Source organism: Eublepharis macularius, chromosome 17 (assembly GCF_028583425.1).
Source record: "Eublepharis macularius isolate TG4126 chromosome 17, MPM_Emac_v1.0, whole genome shotgun sequence".
Classification (NCBI taxonomy): Eukaryota; Metazoa; Chordata; class Lepidosauria; order Squamata; family Eublepharidae; genus Eublepharis; species Eublepharis macularius.
In genome coordinates, this window is record NC_072806.1 from 5789293 (window position 1) to 5804355 (window position 15063).

Sequence of the window (15063 nt, forward strand, 5' to 3'; positions counted from 1 at the left end):
GGGGGACAAAAATTGGCTCAAGAGGATCCTTTGATGTTCATGAAGAGGTTTCCCAGCCTTTCAACGCAGAGAAGCATTAAAGGGGGGGGGGAAGAGATTGGGAGCTTGTTGCAGGGAGGAAACAATGTGCTCAGAGGGAGAGAAAGAGAAGGAGAAGGCAGGCTCAGTGGAGCTGAAGGGTGAAGGTATAAAGGGGTTGGGTGAGTCTTGAGGGAGGGATAATCCAGCCAGATATTCAATGCACTCCCTGCTCTTTCTTCCTGTGGGGAGCTATCTATGCAAAAGGGGGTGAGGGGAGACAGCCACCACCAGGAACATCAGCAGCAGCAGCAGCAGCAGCAGCAGGAGTATAATAATAGTAATAGCAGCAGCAGCTTCGCCTTCGCCCTCTTCCTCCTGCTGCTCCTCCTCCTCACACAACCAAAGAGACACCCAGCAACCACCCCCCAGACAGGCCAGTGTCGCCACAGGCCAACATCGAGCTTCCTCATTGGCTCCCCGCACCCGGCGCTGGGAAGGGGGGAGGGGGGAACCTCATGACCCCGGCGAAAGGAGAAGGAGCCAATCAGAGAGGAGGATAAAAGCGTGGAGGGTTCCTTTTTTTCTTCTCTCTCTCTCTCTTTTTTTTTGTCCTCGCCTTTCTTCGAGAGGAGGGCGATGGGGAGAAAGGGAGGAGGGCTGTGATTGGGCCGGCCGAGGAGGCGCGAGGCGGGCGTGGGGCGGGGCGAGTGGGTCGTCATGGCTTCGGCGGCCTCCTCCTCCGCCTCGCGCCCCGCGACGGTTGGCGCGCAGGGCTCTGAGGGGGGCGTGGGGGAGGGGCGCCTCACTCAAGCGTCGATTTCCTCCCCCTCCCGTACCTGAAGTATTTTTATTTTCCTCAGGGAGCTTCCCTTTCCCTTGTTTTGGATTGGGATTTCTTTGGTATCCTGATTTTTTTAATTAAAAAAAATAGTACACCTTGGTACGTTTGTATTTCCCAACGCTGAATGTTTCACGCACGGCAGCGTGTACATAATCTAAATAAATAGGACCCTTTTATGAAAAAACTCTGAGAAGGGTGCGACGTCCGTTATATCAAACCAAGCTATGCCTATTAAGATCATTTATCAAGTCCACCTTGTCATTCTGAAAGGTTTACTCTGGTACAATTTTTTTTAATTCATAGATTTATGTACACACACCCATATCGAAATCATTTTCTGCCACCTGAGAATTGTGAAATGATGTATATGGATACGTGTATGCAACTATAGAGAATTTCTATACCTTTATAATCATTGAATGCTCACTCTGGTATAAAAAGCACATTTTTATCATTTATATATATATGGACACACCCCCATATCAAAATCATTTTCTGCCACCTGAGAATGGTGAAATGGTGTATATGTATTGTATGTATATGCAACTATTGAGAATTTCTAGACCCTTATAGTAAAGGTTCACGCTGGTACAAAAAGCACATTTTTATCATTCATATATATGCACACACACCTGTATCAAAATTATTTTCTGCCACTTGAGAATTGTGAAATGGAGTACACACATATGCAACTATCAAGAATTTCTACGTTACTTTACAATTGTGAAAGGTTCACTCCGATATAAAAAGCGCACTTTAATTTTTGTATTCATATGTACACAAATATCCATAACAAAATCTCTTCCTGTCACCTGATAATTGTGAAATGGTGTGTATGCACATATATACAACTATTGAGAATTTCTATGACATAGTGGTGAAATGTTCTGTAATTCAAAAAGCATATATATATTTAGACACACCCTGTTATATTTACTATAATTTCTATACAGGCATGCACAAATGCATACATATATTGTTCATTTATTACTACAGTTTTTATGCTGCCTTATAAGTGCAAAATTTCCACCTCAAATAAATAAAACATACATGCATAAGGATATATGCTGGCATAAGAATGTTCCACTGCATTATTTATTAATATGATTTCTGTGCCACTTATAAAACACTTATACAACAGCCAATAATTATTAGAATGTCAGACTATGATTGGGAAGACCCAGATTCAAATTTGCCCCAGCATTGTAAATACAGTTGCCAACTTCCAAGTGGGGCCTGGAGATCTTCTGGAATTATAATTGATCGCCAGACTACAGAGATCATTTCCTTTGCAGAAAAAGCCTACTTTGGAGGGTGGACTCTATTACATTATACCGCTTGCAGCCCCTCCCCCCAGATCCAACCCCAAATCTCCAGGGATTTCCAAATCCAGAACTGGCGCACCTAACTGTAAGAGATCCTATGAAAAGTAGGAATTGGTATCATTCTGAAAAGCTATGAGTTCATTAAGAAATGCTGAATGAGCAGGGCTTTTTTTCTGGGAAAAGAGGTGTTGGAACTCAGTGGTAGAACTCAAGACTGCACAATGATGTCACTTTGGGTCAGCTGGAACAAGGGCATTTTTTAAAGTTTAAATTGCCCTCTGTGAAAATGGTCACATGGCCGGTGGCCCTGCTTGGCGGCATGGAGGACAATCTAAACTACCTTCTGTCTGGAGATCAGGGGGTGGGGTCACTGGCCATGTGACCATTTTTAAGAGGTGCCAGAACTCCGTTCCACCGTGTTCCTGCTGGAAAAAAGCCCTGTTTTTAATCAGTTTTGTCCCATCTTACCAGCCAGCAAGGCAGGCCGTGTGTTCTCTCCCACATGAACTTCAACACCTTTTCACGGACCTATGTGTACCTAAATGTGGGAGATGAACACACCCCACCCCACCCCCACATTCTGGTTATATCCATGCATCTCAGGAAGCCGGCTCTTCTCACAAAAGTAGTAAATCCCCAAAAGTTTTTGCTACAGAGAGGAGCCCCAATTTAAACATGAGCCTGAAAAGGCAACAAACTACTAATGTTTGGCCTCGAGGTCTTGTTTAAACAGTGCTGCAACCTGTGCAAAAGATTGACATGGACTTAACTCACAAGGACAATATTTGCAAGGGGTGCACTAACTAAACGCACTGTGTGCAAAATTGCACAGGGAACTTCTATATCTCTCCAGCATCATATTTACATCAGGCCTAACATTTCTACTTTTTTAGAACTACCTAGGGATTGGAACCACCTGGGAGAGGGGGAATGTAACCCCTTCTCAGTTTTTCTCTTTTCCATCTATTCAAACTTTGCTGTCTCTTGCCATAGAAACATTTTAGAAATGTTTTACTGGGGCTGGGTAATACGGGCCGCCACTTGGTACTGTTTTTATTGCTGAATTTTATGCTTTTTATGGTTTTTAAATGGAAATTTTGATGTAAACTTTGTTGTCATCCGCTCTGAGTCCACTTGCGGGGAGAGTGAACTATAAGTTAAATAATAATAATAATAGTAGTAATAATAGTAATAATAGTAATTATAAGGCTTTGTTCCTACTCAGGAGCAAGGCCAGTACAACTCTGAAGAGTTAAATGCTAAGCAATCACACACAGAATTGGGTTGTGTTATGTTATATTAAATATAAGCACATACATTACGCATGTATCTATGCTGGGATTAAGATGAATTTAAAGGAGAATGTGAATCAGTCGCTATGCATATCAACGTGGAGAATATGCACAAATGAAGAACTCAGTCCATTGCTCAGTTGAGGGGGATAATTTCCACTGGATAGCACAGAATCTGAAGCAGTCCTAGGCATTCAGATACAAAATCCTCCATTCAAGCTGTCCATTTGTTGCATTTCCTTTCTCCGAACCCACATTGATCGTAATCATTTAATTTTAGACATACGTTACATATACAATGCTACTAAGTAGTAAAAACAATTTCTGTTCCCCCCTTCTAGGACCAAGAAGGAAGATCAAAGCAGCCAGTTCATCCCCATCCAATTAAATAAAGAAGACCATCAAAAATTTATTCTGCAATCAGGAAATTGCAACTCAGCTTCCGATCATGATAGATGAGTCACAGCCTTTCCTCAGCACGCTGTAAAAGCAGAATGGAAGGCTAATTAAACAGGCAAATGTCAATATGGTGATTAGCTTACCATATAATATTCTGATTGGCTTTCTACAAATGACCTTCCTCCACTCCCTTACAATTTAGGCTGGTACGCCCTTTTTCTTTTTTTATGGTCTTTTTTGTGACTCGATATCAACATGCTTCCTCACACACACACACACACACACTCAAAATTCTACTGCAATTACATGCCTTTCTTTTAAGCCAATCCCCCCTCCCAAGCTATATATGTCTGTGTGCAACCACCAGCTCCCTTAGGGGCTCTTTACACAATCAGTTAATCCTGGAATAGCAACCCTTGTACGCATTTCATCCTGTGATTTATCTACACAATGAATTTGTGGTCAAACTGAGTTTAGTCAGCAACCAATGAGAAGAACAGCGGCCGTCAATTCGCCTCCCTTTTGTGTTGCCACTGCTTTGTCTGGCCGGCAAGCCGAAATTAAACTGGTAATTAGTCCCCCTCCCACCCCAGGATGGAAGCATGCATGAAGCTTTTTTGGTCCTGCCCATCTTGGAAGTGTTAAAGGCCAAGGAGCTCTGCCACAGGGAAAAGGTGGCAACTTGAATCTGACTGGTGGTAATTATCCACTCAAGTGACTTACTTTCTGCGTGGTCTTATATTCAATTGTACTCTGTCTCCCTAGCAGTGCAGTGTGTATCCACAGTGGGAGAACAAGTGTTAAGATCTTTCACTTGAGCATCCTTGTATAAGATGTCTCATGTAGACAGACTCTCTGTCACAAAATAGACCACGCTGAGAATGTGACTGCATCCTCCTGTTGAGCCACTGGGACTCTTCCTTTATCTTGACCCACGTTCATCTCTCTATAAGCGGCCCACATCAAACCCCTCCAACCCCATTCCATCACTGCTGATGCCATGACTTACTTAGTAAGCAGTAATCCTTGGCACACCAGGCCTGGAAATACATAATTGCAAGAAAACATTGTCCTCAGGACTGAGGTACAAACTGCATATCTCCACGCCAAGAGGAGTATGATCGTGTCCTATTCTTTTACGGTGTAAGCGTGGAGTTTTTGCCCATGAGCATATGTCTTTGAGGCAAGCTCACAATACATACTTCATTCAGTTTCAGCCAAGGCGGCCTCTCCTCCTGCAACTCTACAAATTGCCACACAGCAGTAAAAGAGAGGATTTGATTTGTGTACAAAACAAGAATCCAGCAGCAGCCTAAAGAATAACATTTATTCCTGCGCAAGCCTTCATGAGTCAGAACTCACTTCAGATGCGCGGAACGTTTGTCCAGTAGGCAGAAGTGTTTATATTCAAAGTTACCATCAACATAAAAGTAGACAGGGAACGTTCTATTGTCTGCAGCTTTGAGTATAAATGCTTTTGTCTATTAGATAACCACTTCCTGCATCTGATGAAGCAAGCTCTGGTTCAACAAAAGCTTGCGGTGGAATTAGTGTTGTTGGTCCCTAGAGGTGGCTCTGGGCTCCTGTTTCATTTTCCTGCCGCAGACGAACACAGCGACCCATCTGGTTTATGCACTTTATCTATCGATCACAGCTTTTGTTCTGTCCTTCCTCCAGAGGACTCAGGATTGCTTCTCTCCACCCACCCACTAAACTCACACCATTAGATAGCTGAGACACATTTGGCCCGTGGGTTCCTAATTACCTTCCATATGTAAGTAGGGATTTGAATCCAAGTACCCCTGGTCGAATAACTGCAGCACTGTCGCCCGGACACCCCTCCTCAGCACCCTTCCCAAGAGTACTGTATTCCCAAATACTGTAAGCAGTTCACATGGGCAAGCTTGCAGGTGATCTTGTGGCACTATACCAATTAATGAGAAGGAATGATAGTTAAAATGAATTGCAGTCCCTCCCACAGTGCCGGCTCCTACAAAGGAAAGAGTTAGCAAAGCGGGAGGAACAAGGTGACATAGCATAAAGCAAAAGTTCCCAAACTGCAAGGAACAGGAGTGGCAGTTAGAAGTGGCGTGGGCTTTCGGGAACCACAGATCTCTTTGTCAGATGCATCTGGCAGGGAGAGCTGTGGTTACCGAAGGCCCATACTGCATTGGAATTGGATGGTCTAGCTGTTTGGCTTCTACAAACTAACAGGGCAAACTCCTTTGAAGCCAACTGATACACACACCAAAAGGAGATGTTTACATATACTAGCAAAGGAATGTTTTGATTTCTCCCTCCCCCTCCCCCCCTAATTGCCTCTTCCCTCTCTTGCTCTTCTGTGTTTGACCAGTCTCTGTATCATGCAGCTGACGAAGAGAACTTGATTCTCGAAAGCTTATGCTACAATAAAGTTGGTTAGTCTTAAAGGTGCTACTGGACTCTTTTTGATTTTGCTACCACAGACTAACACGGCTAACTTCTCTGCATTTCTATGAGAGTTTCCTGCTGCAGGCAGAGTTATAGACACTATCCTATGAAAAGCGGAGGGTTAACCTTGTGGTCACCAAACTTACAATGCTAATTCTGCCTGCTCTGCTGAGAGTTTCTGGCCACAACAGCTGCTTCCCTCCCGACTTCCTTCCTTGTCTGGCTAGGCCAAGCTACCCTGGTCTAACCTCTGAGTAATACCCATTTGTAGTTAGCCTCTCTCTGTGGATTCTTAAACACAAAGTAGTGGACTCGTGCGCACAATTATGCACAGAGAATCTCAGCTCTTGCCTGGCAAAGAGATGGATTTGGGGACTATGTTACGCCAAATTTAGAAGCCCCCCACCCCAATCTGTTTCTTGCTATTTTTACACACTTTTAAGAAAGCAGGAGGAATACACTACCAGCACAGCTGTAGTTATTTATATACAGGGCTTTTTTTCCTGGGAAAAGAGGTGGTGGAACTCAGTGGGTTGCCCTCGGAGAACATGATCACATGGCTGGTGGCCCCGCCCCCTGATCTCCAGACAGAGGGGAGTTTAGATTGCCTGAGATCAGGGGGCGGGGCCACCAGCCATGTGACCATTTTCAAGAGGTTCCGGAACTCCATTCCCCCACGTTCCCCCTGAAAAAAAGCCCTGTTTATATAGCACCAAGGCTCATGGTGTTTACAGGGATAAAAAAAAGGTACCTCTCCCAAGATGTTTACAATCAAACATTAGACGCAAGGCAGACAAAAGACAGAGGCAGGGAGTAAACAGGGCAAGAATATGCATTCGTTCCAGCGGTACGCATTTAGGATTCATTTTAGTGTAACAAGGACAGGAGTGGGTGTTATAGAAAAACCTCAGCAGTGGATTTTGAGGAAAGGGGGAAAGAGTCGCAAGGAAGTGAGAGGGGTGGTGGCAGGCATTTAGGGAAATAGTGACTGAGGAAGCAGGAGACCTTAAGCTGGCTAGGGGTTGTGAAGCAAGAGGAGTGCAGGGCAAGGAGCACTTGGGGAGAGGAGAACAGAGAGATAAGGAGACCATAATATTGGAATAGAGCTACGCCTCCCTAATTACACACCCATAGTTCAAACGTAGTTTCTGTCCACAGGTTCTCTGTATCTACTTTCTCACGTTGTATACTGATTAAGACTCTGTATGAAGAAAAAAAGTGACCGGTGGACATACCACCCTGATTTCCCACTGATGCAAATCAGTTTGAGATTGCACATACACTTTTTGCATAATCATTGCTGGCTGTTTCTGCTAGGCCACAGGGAAGGGCCAGAAGTTATGCAAAACAGGAAAATTACGCCCCTCAGTTGATTGCTAGGAATCTTGCTGCAAGTCCGCTCCAGTGCCCACCCTTCCAGTTAGCACTGCAGACCGCATTAAGGACTAGTTATTTGAGTCAAAACAGAAAGCAGAGAGGCATTCAGGATTCTGGATTGTGCACTGCATACAAGAATCTAACCCTTTATTCAGGCTGTCATCCTCTGCTGACAGGAAGATTTTCTACCCAGATTTACAGCTCTTGTGTTGGTGATTAGATCACAAAACAACGTCGTTTTTTTGGACGGGGAAAAACACTCTCTTTAAGAGTGCAATGCCAGGTGACTATCGGAAAATGTATTTCAGAGTTTGGTGATTTTTAAAAAATGTCGCTCGTTTCAATGGAAGCTGTTTGAGTCTATTGCTTGCTATTCATCTTCACCATCCAGTTAACAATGACTAATGCAATAGACTGCTGTGTCATTCACAGTCCACAAGGGGGCACATTCTACACAAACATAAAATTATGTTCTTAGTGGACAGAGGTGTTTCAAGCCACTTTCAACACCTAGTGTGGGAAATAAATATCTAATAGCCTGGGTGAACCAAATCTTATCAGATTTCAGAAGCTAAGCAGGGTTGGTGTTGGTTAGTAATTGGATGGGAGACCTCCAAAGAAGGCCAGCATCGCAGAGGCAGGAAACGGCAAGCCACCCTTCTGATAGTCTCTCTACATGAAATGGTGTGGCGTGTGTCTGTCAAGTGTCAGATTTTAAATTTTAGTAAATTTTGACTACTGTGTAGCAGGATTGACCTTTCGTATTTTTTATTTGCTCTGATGTAAATTTTTCTGATCTTTCAATTTGTACTGGACATAGACCGAATAAATCTGAATTCTGAAGTGTCAGGAGACGCAATGTTAGCTGGGAAGCATAGTTTTGAAAGAGAGAGCCAGCGGAGATTGTTCAGGAGGGGAAAGATTCTCTCACAGTTCTCTGCTGCCTCCGCCGTGCCAGACTCTCTCTCCTTCTGGAGTCTTTACCCTGCCACCCTTGCTGCTTAAAACTTTGAATTAACTGAGCCTCGGCAGGGCAAAGGCTCTGGAAAGCAAGACACCAGAGGCGGCAGAAGGCTATGAGAGTCCGTCCCCTCCAGAGCGATCTCCGCAGGCTCGGTCATTTAAAACTATGCTTTCTGGCTAACATTGCATCTCCTGACATGTGAAAAGCATGTGAAAAGGATTGTGCAGAGATAGTCTGTTCCCGTGAAAACACCTGTAGGGGTTGCCATAAATCAGATATGACTTGACTGCATTTTCCTCCACTGAAACATCAAATACAGTGTGTGAAGGATACACAGCCCATGAATACTAAAGAATTCCATTAGCAGTTATTTTAAAACCATCTGTTTACCTTTGATGCAACTCATAAAGCGGCTGTAGCAAAATCTCATGCTGAATTTATTACCTTATTGACTCTATTGAAGATATTTGGAACAGTCTGGTTTTAAGCAACTGGCTTGCCTATACTCAATAATTATGCTGCAAAACAGAGCTTCTGTGATCACAAATGGCTGTTGTTGGGAAAAGTCAACTCTGTTCACCTTTTAGTTCTATATAGGAATATCACATCATATACTTCTTTCATTTCATGGTCTTTTAACCCCCGACATATTTTTCCTCCTCTACAGACATGTTTGCATATCTTTAGCAGCTATGCGTACATGTATCTGACAAAGCAGACTCTATCTACAAAACTTTATGCCGCAATAAAGCGGGTAGTCTTTAAGATGCCACAAGGCTCCCGTTTGTTTTTGCTGCTCACAGATTAATGCACTGGAATTGACTAAACACAATGAAATGGAATGATTCTCCATACCCAGGAGCCCTACTCCAAAGCCAGCCTCCCCTAATGCACATCCATGGCAGCTGAGACGCATGGCTGCTATATAAAAAATGCAAACGGCAAAAAAAATTATTGCCAAAGATACTGTGCTTCTGTTACAGCAAACATGTCAAAGCATCAAGCTTTTCTTGCTGCCTCGCTCTTTCGGTAAACAGCTTGCAAGTGATGGGTATTTTAAATTTGCTGAAACTGAAAGGCTAGTAAAAACAGTCATTAAAGCAAATCAAGAAGGTGGTTTGTCTTCTTCCTCCCTCTCCTTGTAAAGCAGCCATCGGGGATAAAATAAAAACTGTATGAGGCAAAGACTGCTCGAGGCAATCCCTCCCTCTTTCCCCCTCTCCAAGCAATTTTCTCTTAGGCTCCGGGCTGTTATTTGTCAAAGCCTCAAAAAATTAAACACAGCTTTAAGGGGGGGGGGGAAGCACCACCATTAATAGCCGTAAGTAGCATAGGACCCAAAACTACCAAAGGGGGGGGGTGAGGAGTAGAATTCCACGTCACTCAAACATAGACTGCTAATTTTTTTTAATAAATCCTTTGCTCCCAGGTTGTGTGCAAGTGTGCCCTTTTTGCACAATTATAACTGCACCTAAATCCTGCTCGTGCCTCTATACAGAACAACATACAAGCAAGGAGAGGAACATACATGAAGCTACATTATACTAAATTGGTCCACTGAGGTCATTATTGCCTATTCTGAGTCTTGGGTAAAGATTTTTCACATAACCTACCACCTCATTGGCTGAACTGGAAATGCAGAGAATTGAACCTGGGACCTTGTGCATGCCAGACAGATGCTCTAGCACAGCCCCATTCCCGCAAGAGAGCCAGTTTGGTGTAGTGATAAGAGCAGTAGGACTCTAATCTGGAGAGCCAGGTTTGATTCCCCACTCCTCCGCTTGAATCTAGGTGGGTGACCTTGGGTCAGTCACAGCTCTCTCTGAGCTCTCTCAGCCCCACCCACCTCACAGGGTGATTGTCATGAGGATAATAACACACTTTGTAAACCACCCTGAGTGTGGCATTAAGTTGTCCTGAAGGGTGGTATATAAAGAGCAGCCTCAAGTCTATGGTGGGAATATTGTGCCTGTACTCCAGTTAAAGCACACAGGGCCTACTAGCTTCCAAATGCTTTGTACATCGAGTATCCAAGAACAGGAATATGGAAATTGCTGATTCAGCTCTCACCTCAAGTGAACTCACAAGACGGCCTTAAGACACGCCCCTCTTGCCTCAGCTCTGGATTCTGGTCTGCCCTTCAGAGCTACTGTTAGATTACAGAAGTCACGTGTGTATGAATTTTGAATGCTCAAATGACATCTCCTCATATCATCTCATTACGGGGGGGAAGGGAAGCAATAGCCAGTTTGGTGTAGTGGTTAAGAGCGTGGGACTCTAACCTGGAGAGCTGGGTTTGATTCCCCACTCCTCCACTTGAAGCCAGCTGGGTGACCTTGGGTCAGTCACAGCTCTCAGCCCAACCCACCTCACAGGGTGATTGTCATGAGGATAACAACACACTTTGTAAACTGCTCTGAGTGGATGTTAAGCTATCCTAAAGGGCAATATATAAATCGATTATTAATACGAAGCATGTAAGGGGAAAAGCATCTGCCATTTTGGCTGCTGTAGCATAGTGGTTAAATGGCTGAGCTACAAATCAGCAGTCTCCCACTATTGCTATGAACTCTGCAGGTGGGCTTGGGTGAGCCACCCCTCTCAGCCCCAGCTATATTATGGGAATAATGGACTTTGTTCACCATGCTGTGTGTGTCTAATCTGTCCAGAAAAACGGTATATAACCACACTGTTATTACTTCCATTTTCTGATTGGACTTCTATGATAGACCCTCCCCCTTCACTCCCCCCTGGAGGCATATTTTCCCGCCAAAATCCAAGTTCCCTTGTTATAGCTGAGCAACCCCACGTAATGTGTTTATGGTTGTAAGGTTATTTTTGTCCCACTCTAACAATTATATTTTTGGAGTTTTAGCCCAGAAATTTGATAGGAGAAAAGCAAGAGCCCTTTTCCTCTTTGTATGAAATGGCACTAGAGGTTGACTAACTCTCAAAAGAAATGGCAACTTTATTGAACAGGCAGAGATGGAATATGGGCAGTCAGGGGATAAAACTGCTGAGGTAAAATTTGTTGGTAGAAGAGGATATTTTAAAATAGGCAAAATAGTTTCTTGCAGCTTAGTTTCCACGTTTACCAGAGAGCACGCGCGTGAGAGAATGTTTTAATACTTTGGTTGAAGTAATGTTTCTTCACAGATTTCCCTTTTCAACTCAGGTGTTAGTTCAACAGTTTCCCCTTTACAACAGATCTCAGGGGTCGTCCTTAGAGCCAAACCCCCTTCTAGACAATGGGCAGGAATTCTTCTTCTTCGCTTAAGAAGACATAACCCTCTTCACTTGGCTTGAATCAAGTCTCCACTTACTACCCACTCTGCCAAAAAAAAAAAACACCCACCCAGTTCTACCTTGGCTGTGTAAATGGGTTTCAACTTGTGCTGGTTTTTATACTTATCCTTAACTAAAAATCTTCCTTAAGACAACATTGTTACAGTTAGGGCAACTTTGTTTCCTTTACATCACTTCAGAGGGGAACCTGTCTGACTCTCCTTGTCAGATTTCAAAAAGAACTCCAAGCCACACAAAGGTTTCTCTTTCTTTTTTATTCACCTTACATGAGAACTAAAGTTTTCGGGTTCGCAGGTACCTCAGGCTGCACTGCAAGTTACATGGCCTCACACACTAAATGGGGAGAAGGCAGGGGTGGCAAGAAGGGAGAAAGAGAGGTCTTGTGTGTGTGTGCCCCCCAGCCTTAGGAAGGAGGGAAAGATGGTGGTAGCTTTAAAAAGCTGTGACACAACAAGATCTGAGAAACTCTATCTGCTTCTTGATTTTAGCATGGAGAAATGAAGCCCTCCCCAAAGGGGTGGTGGGCTGCAGGCAAGAGTGGGTCTGCCCACAAAAAAAAGGCAGCCAAGCACTTTGAAAAGCCACAAGTTGGAACTTGAAGGGGAGGGGGATAAGACAGCTACCAGGTTGTCATCATCTAGAGAGGACCTGCATATGGTTGACCATCAGCTGCCCTTCTTGTCTAATGGTGGGGGGCATTTCTAATTAGGTGACTAGTGCTTTCAACGGCAACTGCTGGGGGGGGGGGTGCCTCATCTGAGCCCGGAGAGCTTTAGTTGACACGAGGGTTCCTGAAATTCCTGCCAGCAAAGCGGGCCTTGCTTCCCAGTTCCTCTTCAATCCTAAAAAACAGAAAGAGTTTGAGTGTGTGGTGGGGGAGTCTCTTCCGTAGTAGAGAGCCAGTTCGGTGTAGTGGTTAAAAACAGTGGTATGAGACAGCTGGGCTTTTATACAGAACTGGGTTCTTCAGCAATGCTTCTGTTCATTTTGTCATATCTATTCCCTTTTCCAAGGAAGCAGAAGCAAAGCCCTGAAGTCTGCATCCCTAGAAACACTGCCCAGCTGCTCCTAAGCATTTTGCAGCCCCAAGGATTACTAACTTGAAATGAACACTGAGATTCTTCGCCCACCAGCAGAGCTCTGCTGAAACTACAATTAAGCCCATGTACTGTCTCACACCAGTACAGAAGCAAATTTGGGCCTTGAGCTACATGGCAAGCTCACCTTCTTCCAGAACCAAATACATCATATCCAAGTCCAGAAAGCAATCTGATGGGGGGGGGGGCGCGGAGAGCCACTGTGATCCAGTGGTCAGAGCGTTGCACCAGGACTGGAGACACCCAATCTCAAATCCATGTATCTCACTGAATGACCACAGGTCACTCTCTCAACCTAACCTACTTCGCTGGATTGTTGTGGGGCTAGACTGGAGTTGAGGACGACCATAAACTCCTTGGAAGGAGAGAAAATAAAACAGATGGAAGTGGCTGAGAGATGCTACCCAGGTTTTGTTCTGGGGACCTCCCTTCTCCTAAGCATAACTGCCCATTAAAGATTTGTATGGCGATTTTGTCGTCCTTTGTTACACTTTTAAATTAGCCAGGAAGGAGGTGGCCTAAGCAAGGGGGAAGAGACATCAGGGCTGGCCAATCAGCACGGTGCAAATCCAGCTTCTCTTCAAGCAAGGGGGTAGTGGGGCGCCGGGCAGATGCTGTGGTTAATAGTACCCCCACCATGGGCTCACTACCCAGTTGATGGATAAAATCATCACTTTGCCCCTTATTGTTTTTAACCCTTACCTCAGGAGCTGGTTGTATTTGGCTAAACGTTCAGATCGGCAAGGTGCACCGGTCTTAATCTGGAAAGAGAAGCAAATCCATCAGCCATAAGAAACATCAGGAAAAAGGAGGGAGAACATTCACTAGCACCGTCAGCTTGTCTCATGCTGGCATGATGTTTTGGCGTATTTAGACACATTAGCCAGTTCAGTGTAGTTGTTAAGAGCGGCAGGACTCTAATCTGGAGAGCCAGGTTTGATTCCCCACTCTTTTGCTTGAAGCCAGCTGGGTGACCTTGGGTCAGTCACAGCTCTCTCAGTCCGCCCACCTCACAGGGTGATTGTCATGAGATTAACAACAACACACTTTGTAAACCACTTTGAGTGGGCATTAAGTTGTCCAGAAGGGCGGTATATAAATCGAATGTTATTATTTTCCCCCACCTGAAGGTAAAAATTGCATGTTCAGTGCAGTAAAGTTAGAGCAATAGCATAGAGGTTGACAGAGACCTACTTTATCAGCAAATACTCAAAGACCTTTTTTTCAAATCACATTTTTTCCTCAAAGAAACACCACAGTAAATAAATATTCTTCTAGTTCCTTGCCCCCATGTACTAAGCTGTTAAGGATCTGGCAAGCTGAATGAACACACAATTCCCAAAAACAAGAGAAGCCAGAAGCCAATCAGAAGGGGCAATCTCTTAGAACATCTTAGCCTAGACAGGATCATGTAATTTGACATAGTCTAAAATATTTCGGGAATGGGAAAGACCAAAATGACAAAAGCCACCAATGAGGCAGTGATCATTCTTTCTGAACAGCACCATTTCAGACAGGAGGGGGTTGAAAAGAAGGAAACAAGGTACCAGTGGATGTAACCATGGTTTTCTTCACAATCAAGTTGACCACAGAAAGGGCCATGCTAGCATCTCTTCTCCCCCTCCCCAGCTAGTTACAGAGGGGAATGTTTAGAGTCATGTATGCCACCTCCTGCAATGTAGGCTGGTTACAGAAAAAAATTCAACGGGATTATTTATTTTATTTTTATTATGTCATTTATAGTCCGCCTTCCTCACTGAGACTCAAGGCAGATTACCCAGTGTGAGATTAGTACAGTCAATTATATATTGGTTGGCTGAAGATGAAAGAAAATGTTAACTATTTCAACAGTTTTGTATGCAGCAGCTACTGAGAAAAATAAGGCAGACACTTGGATGTCCAGCCTATTGCTATAACCCGTCAGTCTCAATAGCAAGTTAAGAATGACGCGAAGACTTTCTTGCATTTACAGTTTCATTTGGATTCACTGTGCTGAACTTCGTTTGGCTTG

The 15063-nt window shown here is 44.1% G+C and overlaps 1 protein-coding gene across 2 annotated transcripts in view; it reads right to left on the reverse strand.

Moving 5' to 3' along the window:
* Positions 1-12190: 12190 nt before the first annotated feature.
* The window catches only part of ENO1 (enolase 1), a 29420-nt gene continuing 26547 nt past the window's right edge, over positions 12191-15063 (reverse strand). For both annotated transcript variants that reach the window (XM_055001200.1, XM_055001201.1), the window contains exons 11-12: positions 13755-13813; positions 12191-12797 (exon numbers count right to left, since the gene is read on the reverse strand). In XM_055001200.1, coding sequence (XP_054857175.1) covers positions 12728-12797; positions 13755-13813 — 129 coding nt within the window. In that variant the 3' untranslated portion in view covers positions 12191-12727. The remainder of the gene's footprint in view (positions 12798-13754; positions 13814-15063) is intronic.